Source organism: Elephas maximus, chromosome 5 (genome assembly GCF_024166365.1).
Source record: "Elephas maximus indicus isolate mEleMax1 chromosome 5, mEleMax1 primary haplotype, whole genome shotgun sequence".
Taxonomy (NCBI): Eukaryota; Metazoa; Chordata; class Mammalia; order Proboscidea; family Elephantidae; genus Elephas; species Elephas maximus.
In genome coordinates this window covers 72,614,452-72,631,511 of record NC_064823.1, presented here as the reverse complement: position 1 = coordinate 72,631,511, position 17,060 = coordinate 72,614,452, and the positions used below count along the sequence as shown (strand labels likewise).

Below are 17,060 nucleotides of genomic sequence, written 5' to 3'. Positions count from 1 at the left end.
AAATATACTTTTTTTTCTAGCGCACATGGAACATTCTCTAGAATAGACCACATATTAGGTCATAAAACAAACCTTTGCAGAGTCCAAAACATCGAAATATTACAAAGCATCTTCTCAGACCACAAGGCAATAAAACTAGAGATCAATAACAGAAAAACGAGGGAAAAGAAATCAAATACTTGGAAACTGAACAATACCCTGCTGAAAAAAGACTGGGTTATAGGAGACATCAAGGAGGGAATAAGGAAATTCATAGAAAGCAACGAGAATGAAAATACTTCCTATCAAAACCTCTGGGACACAGCAAAAGCAGTGCTCAGAGGCCAATTTATATCGATAAATGCACACATACAAAAAGAAGAAAGAGCCAAAATCAGAGAACTGTCCCGACAACTTGAACAAATAGAAACTGAGCAACAAAAGAATCCATCAGGCACCAGAAGAAAACAAATAATAAAAATTAGAGCTGAACTAAATGAATTAGAGAACAGAAAAACAATTGAAAGAATTAACAAAGCCAAAAGCTGGTTCTTTGAAAAAATTAACAAAATTGATAAACCATTGGCTAGACTGACTAAAGAAATACAGGAAAGGAAACAAATAACCTGAATAAGAAATGAGAAGGACCACATCACAACAGAGCCAAATGAAATTAAAAGAATCATTTCAGATTACTAAGAAAAATTGTACTCTAACAAATTTGAAAACCTAGAAGAAATGGATGAATTCCTGGAAAAACACTACCTACCTAAACTAACACATTCAGAAGTAGAACAACTAAATAGACCCATAACAAAAAAAGAGATTGAAACGGTAATCAAAAAACTCCCAACAAAAAAAAGCCCTGGCCCGGACGGCTTCACTGCAGAGTTCTACCAAACTTTCAGAGAAGAGTTAACACCACTACTACTAAAGGTATTCCAAAGCATAGAAAATGACGGAATACTACCCAACTCATTCTATGAAGCCACCATCTCCCTGATACCAAAACCAGGTAAAGACATTACAAAAAAAGAAAATTATAGACCTATATCCCTCTTGAACATTGATGCAAAAATCCTCAACAAAATTCTAGCCAACAGAATCCAACAACACATCAAAAAAATAATTCACCCTGATCAAGTGGGATTTATACCAGGTATGCAAGGCTGGTTTAATATCAGAAAAACCATTAATGTAATCCATCACATAAATAAAACAAAAGACAAAAACCACATGATCTTATCAATTGATGCAGAAAAGGCATTTGACAAAGTCCAACACCCATTCATGATAAAAACTCTTACCAAAATAGGAATTGAAGGAAAATTCCTCAACATAATAAAGGGCATCTATGCAAAGCCAACAGCCAATATCACTCTAAATGGAGAGAATCTGAAAGCATTTCCCTTGAGAACGGGAACCAGACAAGGATGCCCTTTATCACCGCTCTTATTCAACATCGTGTTGGAAGTCTTAGCCAGGGCAATTAGGCTAGACAAAGAAATAAAAGGTATCCAGATTGGCAAGGAAGAAGTAAAGTTATCACTATTTGCAGATGATATTATATACACAGAAAACCCTAAGGAATCCTGCAGAAAACTACTGAAACTAATAGAAGAGTTTCGCAGAGTCTCAGGTTATAAAATAAACATACAAAAATCACTTGGATTCCTCTACATCAACAAAAAGAATACCGAAGAGGAAATAACCAAATCAATACCATTCACAGTAGCCCCCAAGAAGATAAGATACTTAGGAATAAATCTTACCAAGGATGTAAAAGATACAAAGCTCTACTACAAAAAATTCAAAAGGACATACTTAAGTGGAAAAACATACCTTGCTCATGGATAGGAAGACTTAACATAGGAAAAATGTCTATTCTACCAAAAGCCATCTATACATTTAATGCACTTCCGATCCAAATTCCAATGTCATATTTTAAGGGGATAGAGAAATAAATCACCAATTTCATATGGAAGGGAAAGAAGCCCCGGATAAGCAAAGCACTACTGAAAAAGAAGAAGAAAGTGGGAGGCCTCACCTTACCTGACTTCAGAACCTATTATACAGCCACAGTAGTCAAAACAGCCTGGTACTGGTACAACAACAGACACATAGACCAATGGAACAGAATTGAGAACCCAGACATAGATCCATCCACATATGAGCAGCTGATATTTGACAAAGGACCAGTGTCAATTAACTGGGGAAAAGATAGCCTTTTTAACAAATGGTGCTGGCATAACTGGATATCCATTTGCAAAAAAATGAAACAGGACCCATACCTTACACCATGCACAAAAACTAACTCCAAGTGGATCAAAGACCTAAACATAAAGACTAAAACAATAAAGATCATGGAAGAAAAAATAGGGACAACCCTAGGAGCCCTAATACAGGGCATAAACAGAATACAAAACATTACCAAAAATGATGAAGAGAAACCCGATAACTGGGAGCTCCTAAAAATCAAACACCTATGCTCATCTAAAGACTTCTCCAAAAGAGTAAAAAGACCACCTACAGACTGGGAAAGAATTTTCAGCTATGACATCTCCGACCAGCACCTGATCTCTAAAATCTACATGATTCTGTCAAAACTCAACCGCAAAAAGACAAACAACCCAATCAAGAAGTGGGCAAAGGATATGAACACACATTTCACTAAAGAAGATATTCAGGGAGCCAACAGATACATGAGAAAATGCTCTCGATCATTAGCCATTAGAGAAATGCAAATTAAAACTACGATGAGATTCCATCTCACACCAGCAAGGCTGGCATTTATCCAAAAAACACAAAATAATAAATGTTGGAGAGGCTGCAGAGAGATTGGAACTCTCATACACTGCTGGTGGGAATGTAAACTGGTACAACCACTTCGGAAATCTATCTGGCGTTATCTTAAACAGTTAGAAATAGAACTACCATACAACCCAGAAATCCCACTCCTAGGAATATACCCTAGAGATACAAGAGCCTTCATACAAACAGATATATGCACACCCATGTTTATTGCAGCTCTGTTTACAATAGCAAAAAGTTGGAAGCAACCAAGGTGTCCATCAACGGATGAATGGTTAAATAAATTGTGGTATATTCACACAATGGAATACTACGCATCGATAAAGAACAGTGACGAATCTCTGAAACATTTCATAACATGGAGGAACCTGGAAGGCATTACGCTGAGCGAAATTAGTCAGAGGCAAAAGGACAAATATTGTATAAGACCACTATTGTAAGATCTTGAGAAATAGTAAACCTGAGAAGAACACATACTTTTGTGTTTACGAGGGGGGGAGGGAGGGAGGGAGGGAGAGGGTTTTTTATTGATTAATCAGTAGATAAGAACTGCTTTAGGTGACGGGAAAGACAACACTCAATACATGGAAGGTCAGCTCAATTGGACTGGACCAAAAGCAAAGAAGTTTCCGGGATAAAATGAATGCTTCAAAGGTCAGCGGAGCAAGTGCGGGGGTCTGGGGAACATGGTTTGCGGGAACTTCTAAGTCAATTGGCAAAATAATTCTATTATGAAATCATTCTGCATCCCACTTTGAAATGTGGCGTCTGGGGTCTTAAATGCTGACAAGCGGCCATCTAAGATGCAGCAGTTGGTCTCAACCCACCTGGAGCAAGGGAAAATGAAGAACACCAAGGCCACATGACAACTAAGAGCCCAAGAGACAGAAGGGGCCACATGAACCAGAGACCTGCATCATCCTGAGACCAGAAGAACTAGTTGGTGCCCGGCCACAACCGATGACTGCCCTGACAGGGAGCACAGCAGAGGACCCCTGAGGGAGCGGGAGATCAGTGGGATGCAGACCCCAAATTCTCATGGAGAGACCAAACTTGATGGTCTGACTGAGACGGGAGGAATCCCGGCGGCCATGCTCCCCAGACCTTCAGTTGACACAGGACAGGAACCATCCCCAAAGACAACTCATCAGAAATGAAAGGGACTGGTCAGTGGGTGGGAGAGAGAGACGCTGATGAAGAGTGAGCTAATTATATTGGGTGGACACTTGAGATTGTGTTGGCAACTCTTGTCTGGAGGGGGGATGGGAGGATAGAGAGAGAGGGAAGCCGGCAAAATTGTCAAGAAAGGAGAGACTGAAAGGGCTGACTCAAGAGGGGGAGAGCAAGTGGGAGTAGGGAGTGAGATGTATTTAAACTTATATGTGACAGACTGATTGGATTTGTAAACGTTCACTTGAAGCTTAATAAAAGTTATTAAAAAAAAATGGCTTATATTATAAATTCATAAAAAAAATATGATCTGGGCAGAAAATTCTAGTAAGCTTTGTGGTGTTACTTAAGGCAGTTTTAAAAGCTTCTTTTAGTGATGTCTTCAAACAAACAGATCCATGCCGAATACATATGGCCAGAATAAGGTCTTCTTCTTGAGTTGTTTTATGAAATAAACACCTGATGTAGAAACCCAAAACAGCTACCTGACGTTAGAGACAAAGGTTAGGCAGATACTGGGGCAATCAAGAGCACATGGGACAAAATGTCACATGCTAGTTGCTGGATATTGGTAATATACTAACCAAACACTTCATATCCCTCATGAGAAAGACATACAGAATCTACGTCATTGGAAAAGTGTTGTTTTAAAGAGTTAATTCCAAATATCTGAAACTATAAACAGTGGTTCTAAGGGTAGGGATAACTAGGAGCTTTTCTATTTGTTCACTATATATTTTAGTCGATTCATTAGTTTTTGCATCTTCACCGTAAATATATATATTACTTTGCAAGCAGATAAAACCCAAGATATATATTTTTTTTTAATTTTGAGTGCTTTGTAATAACAGAATAAGTCACAAAGAGAAAACACTAATTGGTTTATGACTTAGCAGCAATTAAAGCAAGAAAATACACAAAGTACATACCATCTACTTAATAGAATTACCTCACAGAAATGTAACACACAAGATGAGAATGAGGCAGCTCCAGTGAGAAGATTTTGTATATATCCTCGAGGCATATTATATTTTTCAGACACACTCCAAATGTTAGTCTCTTTGAGCAAGGTATTAAGAATAAAAGACAGGTATAGTCGGTTGACAATGTCCTTATCCACCTTCTAGAAAGATACAATCAAATAAATTTACGCACTGATCCAGTTAAAAACGTCAGTTACATTCAAATTGAAAAAAGGTAAAGTGAATGAAGTTGCACTAAAACACCAAAGATCAAACCCATTGCTGTTTAGTGGATTCCGACTCAGCAACATTATAAAGAAAGGACAGAATAAAACTGCCCCATGGAGTTTTGAAGGCTGTAATCTTTACAGGCGCAGACTGCCACACTGTTCTTGGTTAGCAGCTGCGCACTTAACCACTGTGCCATCAGGGCTACAGGGAGGCAAAGACAGGATGGTTCCACAAAAACAAAACAAACTTCTAACAACTGTGCTTTAGATTAATTCAAGTTGATTTTCATTTTTCCAAGTATAAAAAGGAGACACGCCAAATTGTGATGGCCAAATTGTTGCTAGCTTAAATTAAATTCCCTTCTGTAGAGACAGAGGGTGTTGGGGAGATCTTTACACTTACTGTGGCATTTATAGGTTGTAGAGCCCCTGTGGTATAGCGGTTAAGAGTCATGGCTACAAACCAAAAGGTCTGCAGTTTGAATCCACCAGCCACTGCTTGGAAACCCTATGGTGCAGTTCTACTCTGTCCTGTTGGGTTACTGTGAGCTGCAACTGACTCAACCCCAACTGATTTGGTTTTTTTGGGGGGGAGGGGAGGATCATAGGTTGTACATGTGTGTGACTATGGCTATAAATTCGACAAATGCATTTATTTACATAAATATGTTAGCAAGCTTGTCTATATTGTAAACTAAGAGTAAATATTTCCACATGGTCATGACAATGTTTCCAAAGATAAGATATTGCAAGAGATGAAGAAAAATACCTTCTGTAGCTGCTGATTTCTATTCTGTGTACTGCTCTGACTGGTGGTGTCTAGTGACTATTTTTTGTGTTTTCGTTGTTCAAATCACGCTAACTTAGAAACTGAGTAACTCATGCTTATAATTAGAGGAAAAAAAGGATGAATTTGAAAGAGAAAAAGCAATTATGAAATTATATGTTCTACTATAGTCAAAACGTGTTTCGGATGAGAATTTAGGACAACATATTGAAGGGTATATGAATTACAGATTCTATATGTTGACACTGGATCACCCTTTTAAAAGCATTTTAAAAGCTTAAAAAGCATAACAGTTGAATAACATGTTGGAAAAGCAGGCTTTTTAATTTCCCAATTTCGGTGCACCTACATTATTAACTATAAATTGGATTAATGTAGGCTTTGCTTAGAATGTATTTTCTAAGCCAAGAAAAATGATATACTCATATTCTATTGCAAGATAAAATACACTGTGCCAACTTCCAGACCTTCTGCAAAAAAACTTTAAAAAAGATCTTTTTAAATGTGAAGAAATCAGATTTTAAGTATTCTCCAGTGTTCTAGGAAAAAATTTTCAAAATATTAAACTAGCAACTAATCCATTTGTAATAAAGATAAATCCATACTCATACTATTTTAAATATTTATTTAACATTTATTGACTATATTACATAAAATTAACAAAAATTTTCAGGATTCAATTCTGCATTACTCTTAATAAGATTTTACATGTGTTTATTATTTGGTACTGAGTTCCAAATTAACATGATTTTGTTTTCATTTTATATTTTAGAATTTGATATAGAAAGTTTAAGAAATACCTTTGTTGAATATTTTGAAGGTCTACAACAACAACAACAAAAAACACAGTAAAACATCCAGTCTAAAAGTTGTGTTATATAGATCTTTATAATTTTATAATTCAACAGTGTATGGGATAGTTAGTTGTACCATTTAATTCAAATGTAAGTACTAAACGCTCTCTTCTACTTCTCAAAATGAAAACAAGTATTACCTATGTAAATTTAAAAGGTACAGGGGGAGATGGTAGGTGAGATACTATGTTTCAGTGTAGACTGAATTACCAAATTGAAATGAAAAATTAAAAAGGTGTATTATGATGGGGAAAACATTAAACTAAGAAATTTGAAGGTATAGTTAGTATAGAATTTTTTTTTTCACTTCTCTTAAATTTAATCTATGCATTAAAAAAAAAAAAATGCATTAGGACTTGCTTAATGCACAGTGACTGTGATATAAGATACCATCCCAAAGAGTTACCAGTTTATCCACTCCAACCTTCTAAAATACTTTATGGGCTTTAAGTATTAGATTGAGAGTCCTCTGAGAAAATAAACAAACAAGCAAAAAACCCCGTCCTATCTTAGAATCCTGGAAACCCTGGTGGTGTGCTGGTTAAGTGCTACGGCTGCTAACCAAAAGGTCGGCAGTTCGAATTCACCAGGCGCTCCTTGGAAACTCTATGGGGCAGTTCTACTCTGTCCTATAGTGTCGCTATGAGTTGGACTTGACTCCACAGCAATGGGTTTTTTAGTTTATCTTAGAATCCTGGTACCAAACAGAATGTCTAATATAAACTTTCCAGAAAATATTATTTTTCCCCTTGAGTTGAACTTAATTCAGGATTATACAAAATTATAAAAACATTCTATAATTTTTATAATGTAAGTCATAAGTAGTTTCAGAAAAAAATAGATTAATGAAGTTTACTCTTTTTATATGTACACGACAGAACATTTCTAAGACACGAAAGTATTTCTTTAAGTCATCATACCACCTAGAAATGACTATTGCTTAAAAAAATGCAAAATTTTCTGGTGCTCAGCTATGTTTCAAACAGCAAAATGGGCATCATATTGAAGAAAAAAAGTGAAACAAAAGATAGGCCAACAAAAAAGATAATACAATGCCATTAATTTTGTTGAATGAATTTAGTTCATTATTTAGGAAGGAAAAAAACAAAAAAAGATTATGGTACCTTCTTGATTGCTTGACCTGATGCTTTCTTCCCAATAAAGCTTTCAGAGACTCCAACAAGAGCAGCTACTTTTTGCTCTGCTGGACTGAGCTGGCTGAACTACACAGAAAAAGAATAAATACACGGAAAAATCATATTATAACTTAAAAAAATCTATCATTTGAACCAAATCAAATTTTTGGATATCATATTTTCATGATTTCAAAGGATATGAAGAAAAACATAAATTTTATTTACAAATACTACAAGTTAAAAAATACATTATTAATATGTAACATACTATAACAAAATTGCTTAAAGAAATGGCTACAAGTACTAGCTTCCATGGAGTTTGTGTGGTCATGTTTACTACAAAGATGGCTGGGGGAAGGGAGAAGAGCAAAAGATTTTGACAGTAACTGTATTATACAGTACCTCTTAAAAACTACGTGATAATTACAAAAATGACATTAGAAAGAAAATAAATTTCCTGGGATTAAAGGCTGTATACTGCCTCTGACTAATACGTATTCAAGCGTCTAGCTTGTTCATATTATTGTTAGGTGCCGTCGAGTTGGTTCCATCTCATAGCGACCCTATGTACCACAGAATGAAACACTGCCCAGTCCTGTGCCATGCTCACAATTGTTGTTATGCTTGAGCCCATTGTTGCAGCCACTGTACCGGTCCATTTTGTTGAGGGTCTTCCTCTTTTCCGCTTACCCTGTACTTTGCCAAGCGTGTTGCCCTTCTCCAGGAACTGTCCCCTCCTGATATGTCCAAAGTATGTAAGACACAGTGTCACCATCCTTGCTTCTAAGGAGCATTCTGGTTGTATTCTTCCAAGAGAGATTTGTTCGTTCTTTTGGAAGTCCATGGTATACTCAATATTCTTCACCAACACCACAATTCAAAGGCATCAATTCTTCTTCAGTTTTCCTTATTCCTGTCCAGCTTTCACATGCATATGATGTGACTGAAAATACCATAGCTTGGGTCAGGCACACCTTAGTCTTCAAGGTGACATCTTTGCTTTTCAACACTTTAAAGAGGTCCTTTGCAGCAAATTTGCCCAATGCAATGCGTCCTTTGATTTCCTGACTGCTACTTCCGTGGGTGTTAATTATGGATCCAAGTAAAACGAAATCCTTGACAACTTTAGTCTTTTCTCCATTTATCACAATGTTGCTTATTGGTCCAGTTGTGAGGATTTTTGTTTTCTTTACGTTGAGGTATAATCTATACTGAAGGCTGTGGTCTTTGATCTTCATTAGTAAGTGCTTCAAGTCCTCTTCACTTTCAGCAAGCAAGGTTGTGTCATCTGCATAATGAAGGTTGTTAATGAGTCTTCCTCCAATCCTGATGCCCCGTTCTTCTTCATATAGTCCAGCTTCTCGTTATTATTTGCTCAGCAAACAGATTGAATAGGTATGGTGGAAGGATACAACCCTGACACACACCCTTCCTGACTTTAAACCACTCAGTATCCCTTGTTCTGTCCGAACAACTGCTTCTTGATCTATGTAAATGTTCCTCATGAGCACAATTAAGTGTTCTGGAATTCCCATTCTTCGCAATGTTATCCATAATTTGTTTATTATCCACACAGTCGAATGCCTTTGTATAGTCAATAAAACACAGGTATACATCCTTCTGGTACTCTCAGCTTTCAGCCAGGATTCATCTGACATCAGCAATGATAACCCTGGTTCCACATCCTCTTCTGAATCCAGCGTGAATTTCTGGCAGTCCCCTGTCAATGCACTGCTGCAGCCACTTTAGAATGATCTTCAGCAAAATTTTGCTTGTGTGTGACACTAACGATATTGTTCAATAATTTCCACATTTGGTTGGATCACCTTTCCTGAGAATAGGCATAAATATGGATCTTTTCCAGTTGGTTGACCAGGTAGCTGTCTTCCACATTTCTTGGCATAGAGAGTGAGCACTTTCAGCACTGTATTTGTTTGTTGAAACATCTCAGTTGATATTCTGTCAATTCCTGGAGCCTTGTTTGTCACCAATGCCTTCAGTGTAGCTTGGACTTTTTCCTTCAGTATCATTGGTTCCTGATCATATGCTACCTCTTGAAATGGTTCAATGTCGACCAATTCTTTTTGGTATAATGACTCTGTGTATTCCTTCTATCTTCTTTTGATGCTTCCTGCATTGTTTAATATTTTCTCCATAGAATCCTTCACTATTGCAACTCGAGGCTTAACTTTCTTCTTCAGTTCTTTCAGCTTGAGAAATGCCGAGCATGTTCTTCCCTTTTGGTTTTCTATCTCCAGCTCTTTGCACATGTCATTATAATACTTTACTTTGTCTTCTCGAATTGCCCTTTGAAATCCTCAGTTCTTTATGTCATCATTTCTTCCTTTTGCTTTAGCTGCTTGATGTTCAAGAGCAAATTTCAGAGTATCTTCTGACATCCATTTTGGTCTTTTCTTTCTTTCCTGTCTTTTTAATAGCCTCTTGCTTTCTTCATGTGTGATGTCCTTGCACAACTCGTCTGGTCTTTGATCATTAGCATTCAAAGCATCAAATCTATTCTTGAGATGGTCTCTAAATTCAGGTGGGATATACTCAAGGTCATACTTTGGCTCTCATTGACTTGTTCTAATTCTCTTCAGTTTCAACTTGAACTTACATATCAGCAATTGATGGTCTGTTCCACAGTCGACCCCTGGGCTTGTTCTGACTGATGATATTGAGCTTTTCCATCGTCTCTTTCCACAGATGTAGTTGATTTGATTCCTGCGTATTCCATCTGGTGAGGTCCGTGTGTATAGTCATCATTTATGTTGGTGAAAAAAGGTATTTGCAGTGAAGAAGTCATTGGTCTTGTAAAACTCTATCATGCGATCACCGGCACCGTTTCTATCACCAAGGCCACATTTTCCAACTACCAATCCTTTGTTTCCAATTTTTGCATTCCAATCACCAGTAGTAATCAATGCAGCCTCATTGCATGTCTGATCAATTTCAGATGGCAGAAGTTGGTAAAAATCTTCATTTTTGGCCTCAGTGGTTGGTGCATAAATTTTAATAAAGGTCGTATTAACTCGTCTTCCTTGTAGGTGTGTGGATATTATCCTATCACTGACAGCACTGTACTTCAATAGATCTTCAAATTGTTATTCTGGCATAGTAGACCATATGATTGTCCAATTCAAAATGGCCCATACCAGTTCATGTCAGCTCACTAATGCCTAGGATACTGATATGTATACGTTACATTTCATTTCTGATGATTTCCAATTTTCCTAGATTCATACTTCGTACATTCCACATTCAGCTGCAAACATCTAAACATCTAGCTAGCTCACAGTAAAATCGTAGTAAACTACACTTTTCCACTTGGTTATGTGTAAGTAGGACAAGTTCTACCTTCCTACCGACTATAAAATAAACATTCCTTCTTGGATATTAACATCACTGGATTTGGTATATCATCATGTTTGGCTCTGATAGAGCTTTCACGTAAACTCTTGATCATCAGAGACAACTTTCATTGTTTTCTTTACATTCTAGGCATTATAAAATGCAGTGGGCATCAAACGGTAATAGTAACTGTCTGGGAGAATGGGACCAGTACGTTTTTTTCATTTTCTGTACTTTAAAAAGAAAAATTGTATAATGAGTATGTTTATATTTAAAAGAAAAGTAGTATTTAAGGAAAACAAACCAAAAATGCTGTGTCCATATTACTATTTTTAAAAACTGAAAGAAAAAAGACTGGAGGCCAAATATATTTTAACAGAGCAAAACAAAAACTGACCACTTAACAAAAATCATATCATCAATAAGCTAAGTAGCCTAAATTGAATAATCTCCTTATAATGTATTCTTACCTGCCTAAAGTATATCATCCAATCAGGGTCACACTGGAAAATCATATCATAGGGAGTCGTTAGGTAGACTAGATGAAGAAGGCTCTCAAGTACGAGTCCTTCAAGACCTTTCTTCAAGTCTCTGTAGAGAATGTCACAATAAGCCAAATCTATCATTCCTAAAAGAAAGATATAAATATTTCATCTTTCATAATTGTTAGAGGGAGAAAGAAGTGATTTTAAATAAAATTCTGCTTGTAAGGTGAAATTACCTAAATGAAGCAAAAAGTCTTCAAAATCTATTTTGGAGGTCATTTTAATAATATCCATCAATGTTTAATATGTACATACCTTCTGACCCAACTCATGCTTGATTTCTGTGAATCTAACCCAGAGAAATACTCTCACACATACTCAAAAATACAGGAATAGAGATGTCCATGATAGGAGAATGGTTAAAAAAATTTTGGTACACCCATAGTATAAATGACTGCCTTTATTAAGAGAAAGTGAGGTAGATTTTTTAAAGAGAGTGATGTGTTAAGATGCTCATGATGTTTTATAAGTGAGAAAAGTATGTTGTCAAAAAATACGCCATGATTCTGTTTGAGAAAATAAACTTTACACGTAACACATATGCATATATGTGGCTGTTGTAGTTGGTTGCCTTTGAGTCAACTCCAACTCATGGCTACCCCATGTGTGCAGAGTAGAACTGCTGCATAGAGCTTTCAAGGCTACGACCCTGTGGAAGCAAGTTGCTAGGCCTGTCTTCTGAGGCACCTCTGGGTGGGTTTGAACCACCAACCTTTCGCCTAGCAGTTGAGCACTTAGCATTCGTGCCACCCAGCCACCCGATACATGTGGGTATTTACATTAAAATGTTTAAAAGGATATATATCAAACTGTTAACCGTGGTAGTCCCAGGGAGAGTGGAAATTAGACAGGGGTGTGGAACTCTCCTTTATACAATGCTGAGTTCTTAGGATTTTAAAACAATATACATACATTACTTTCTATTAAGTAAATTATGATGCAGCTGTTAAGAAGGAAATGCTATTCACTGTCATAGAATAATCTCTATTATATTAAGTAAAAAAAGCAAGTTCCGGAACAATATAAATCATTATTTATGAAAAAACAAAGGCTTAAATATTAAAACAGCATATATGTATACATTATGCATTGAAATAAAACATACAGAAAAGGTCTGGAAAGATTAATACTGAACTGTTATTTTTGGTAGGATACTGGGGTTTGGGTGATTGCTGGGGGAGCAGAGTGTGAAGGTTGAGTGACTGACTTTTTCTCTACATACTTCTATAGTACCCTAAATTACTTGTGTAAATTAGAAAACGTAATTCAAAACAATTTTTAACTTTTGAAAGTTGAAGCAGTCTAACAGCTTATAAAATAAAACTAATGTTAATATGAATATGAGTATGAAATTATAAATCAAATTTAAAGTAACAGAAAATTTTAATTTTTATTTTTTCCAACGCTTTCCTTTAGATTAATAATTCAATTCAGGTAAACTCTTACCCTTAAAAGAAGCTCGTCCCAACTTTGTAATATGAAAACTATATTCGACCTCTTCCTCAGACTTACAAACAGTGTCTTTTTGTAGCAGTCCTTTTTCTGTTAGGTATCTAAGTGATTCAACAGTTATTTCCCAGAGACTTTTTTCTTTCAACAAAATCTTCTGCTGAACCCCCAAAAATGTGCCACTCATAAAGTGATATATGTCATTAAGATTTGTTGCAATCTGAAACAATTCAGGACATCAATGAATTATTTTTCTTAATTCAAGGTACTTTGAATGCACATTAATCAAGATGCTGACTTGCCCCTATACCTCAAAGCTATTTAAATAAAAAAACTAGCAGATAATCTTCATAACTGCACATATGATTTTATACTGGCATTTTACAATTAACAAGAAAATACAATTAAAGGAATAGTTACACTTTTTATGAAAACAGTCACACATATTTTGCTTGAAACTCCTTAAACCCAAAACCCATTGCCTTTGAGTCAATTTCAACTCATAGTGACCCTATAGGACAGAAGAGAACTATAGGATTCCAAAGCTGTAAATCTTTACGGAAACAGACTGCCACATCTTTCTCCTGCAGAGCTGCCGGTGGGTTCAAATGACCGACCTTTCAGTAAGCAGCCAAGTTCTTAACCACTATGCCACGAGGGCACCTTCAAAACTCCTTAGACTTTCCAATAACTTTTTGTATTATCTCCAAAGCTGTGCTCTCTCAGTTTACGTCCCAGCAATTATCATTAACTCCTGCTCAGTGTCCTTCAGAAAACTGGCCCTTTACCCTTTTGCTTCCACATATGAAAGTATCTTTTAGCTCTAAAATACGTATTAAAAGAAAAGAAACAGGTGGGAAACACTCCTGAAAAACTCCACTAAAACAGCATCAGGCAGTATTTCCCAGCGGACCCTAAAATGTTACTAAAAGCAAATAGTAGTTTTCTACCACTTTTTTTCCCTCTCCTGTTCCCATCTCATTTTCCTGTTCTTTCATTGCCTTCTTCTCTTTGCCTCTTATTCACTATGGAAACCCTGGTGGCGTAGTGGTTAAGAGCTACGGCTGCTAACCAAAAGGCTGGCAGTTCGAATCCCCCAGGCCTTTCTTGAGAACCCTGTGGGGCAGTTCTACTCTGTCCTATAGGGTCACTATGAGTCGGAATTGACTCAGTGGCAACGAGTTTGGTTTGTTTTTTTTTTATTCACCATTTACAACTTAGAAGGGCAAGCATAAGTCATACTTAACCTCCATTTGGTATTCAGATGTAAAGTTGACCCTGAATTAGAATGATTTTATACTAGCCAATTTCAAAGACATCAGCATGTTCTACTAAAATATAGTCAATCGATAAATACATTTTTCTCTCTTACAATCCTGATGATATTTCAACTGGAAAAATTAAGTAGTTATTTCATATTAAACCAATATAAAGCGTAACAAAAAATATTACGGGGCATGGACATTTTCTATTGCTTCTTCCTCTTTTAATAAAAATCATTTTTAATATATTTAATTAGACTAAAATTATACTTTTAAGATATTCAGGAACTGATACTCAGTTTGTAGATTATTAATGTACTTCAGTTTTGTACTGTTTCCTACGTGGTTATATACAGTTAGCCCTTGCAGTGGTAGCTGGTGGGAAACCTTTACTTGATCCCTTTATCTACCCTCATGTTATTTTCCTACCTCCCTGAAAAACTTCTGACATGGTGATTTAAACAAACCGGGCTGGCCTCTGTCTCTGGCCTCCTCAGCTTCTTAAAGCTGGATTAGTCACTAATACCCTAACCTGCAAGTTCACCCAAGCCCAGTTTCAGAGTTAGTCTACTCATTAATTTAAGTATTTACCAGGTATCAACAACATGCTGAGCCCTCTGCTAGGCACTGGGATTCAGTGACAAATGAAATGTGGACCCACCTTTCAGAGCTTACATGCCAGTCAAGTTATTAACCAAATAATTGTGTTAAAAAGAATACAGTGACAAACTGAGAGGTGATTAAAGGAAAGGGTAAGATTCTATAAAAGCATATTCAATAGGATGGACTCAGAGGCACAGCGAAGTCTTCCATGCAGAAGCGATGGTTAAGCTAAGATCTGAAGGTTGAGTAGGAGTTAACTAGACAAAGAAGTGGGATGAGAGGGAAACCAGAGATGGAGAGGGAAAATGGGAGAGTTCCAGGATTAGAGACACTGGGGTAGGAAGCAGCACAGCATGTTTGAGAAACTGAAAAAGAAGGTCAGTGTGTCTGCAGTGCAGAGCATGTGAAAGCTGGTAAGAGGCTAGACAAAGAGGCAGAGGCCACATCTACCGTGGTAGACCACTGAGGAAGAATTTGGCCTTAATCCTAAAAGCAATGGGAAACCACTGACAAATTTGAAGCAGAAGGGGATTATGTAACCATATTTGCGTTTTGAAAAGATCACTCTATGTGGAGAATTATTTGGAAGGGATGTGGGAAGGCAGCGTGGTATGGATGCAAGGAGACCAGTTAGACTACTGCAGTGATCCAGGCAAGAGGCTGCAGTAGCATGGACTAGAGTGTGCGAGCGCAGTAAGCCAGTCTGTACAACTTATCTCTGCTAGCCTCAGATTCTTTACTCATAAAAGGGAAATAATATTACTTAATTCAAAGGCGGAAACCCTGGTGGCATAGTGGTTAAGAGCTATGGCCGCTAACCAGGCGCTCCTTGGAAACTCTATGGGGCAGTTCTACTCTGTCCTATAGGGTTGCTATGAGTTGGAATTGATTCGACAGCAGGGGTTTTTTTTGGTTTTAATTCAAAGGCATGTAAGAATCAGGGATTAAACAAGAAAAGTGTCTGGCAGAGTATATGAAACATAAATAGAGGCACCCTGGATCCTGTGACCCAAGAACAACTGTTATAGTCTCTTATTAACTCCTGAAGTCTCCTTCTCTCATATCAAAGCGGGGCCCTGGTGTTTCCAGGAATGTTCACCTCTATACTTCTGCTCCCTGACCTCATACTGCCCAAATCATAGATCGTGCCCTTCTTCCCTCTCACCTCTGTTCTACCAGCGGACTTGATTTCTGCTTCAATTTCAGCTCTAAAGGTTTTCAGGGTTAATCATCCTGTCTAGAATCCCAGCCCTCTTGCACGACAGTCCTATTGGGAGCCCCTACATCGAGAGGAAAAGGGAACACTGATGGCCTCTTTTTTTAGGACTAGGCCCAAGAGCTTGAGTTCTGCCACCTATAGAAAGGTTTGGATGACAGCTGCCCACCTGCTTCCATCCTGAACCAACTGCTGCCTGGACTTCTTGCCGTTGCACTGCAACTGCTAAAAGCAGATTTGGAATGACTGTGTAACCTGTGGATCTTGCCTTGCCAGGCCTGTAAAACCTCACGTATATGGCCAACTCAGCTCTCCCAATCTCCCTGTTTCTCTAAATGCTCCAGCCTCAAGTGAAGTTCCAACTCCCTCCTAATTGATGGTGGAGGACTGCCTTTTGCTGAGTCCTAACCCACGACATATTGTGAGGATGGCGCAGGACTGGGCAGTGCTTTGTTCTGTTGCATGTAGGGTCACTATAAGTCAGAATCAACTCGACAGCACCTAACAACAAACCCATGACATGTGTATATTTGTCAGATATACGTATTATGAATATTTTCCCCATCTGTGGATACCCTTTTAATTTTTTTCAGCAGTGTCTTTGAAGAGAAGAAGTTTTTAATTTTGACGACGTCTGTTTAATTGACTTACTCCCTGCCCCACCATGGTTCCCATTTTAGATATCTTTGCCTAACCCAAGGCAAC

General features: G+C 37.4%; 1 protein-coding gene across 4 annotated transcripts in view; it reads right to left on the bottom strand.

The window, feature by feature from the left end:
- Window positions 1-17,060, bottom strand: part of HELQ (helicase, POLQ like) — a 508,107-nt gene that overhangs the window by 457,078 nt on the left and 33,969 nt on the right. For 3 of the 4 annotated variants that reach the window (XM_049885852.1, XM_049885853.1, XM_049885854.1), the window contains 4 exons: window positions 13,272-13,494; window positions 11,751-11,908; window positions 7,918-8,016; window positions 4,910-5,083 (listed from right to left, as the gene is read on the bottom strand). The exons of the other annotated variant lie outside the window; for it this stretch is intronic. In XM_049885852.1, the coding sequence (XP_049741809.1) occupies window positions 4,910-5,083; window positions 7,918-8,016; window positions 11,751-11,908; window positions 13,272-13,494 (654 nt within the window). The remainder of the gene's footprint in view (window positions 1-4,909; window positions 5,084-7,917; window positions 8,017-11,750; window positions 11,909-13,271; window positions 13,495-17,060) is intronic. 4 annotated transcript variants of the gene reach the window in all.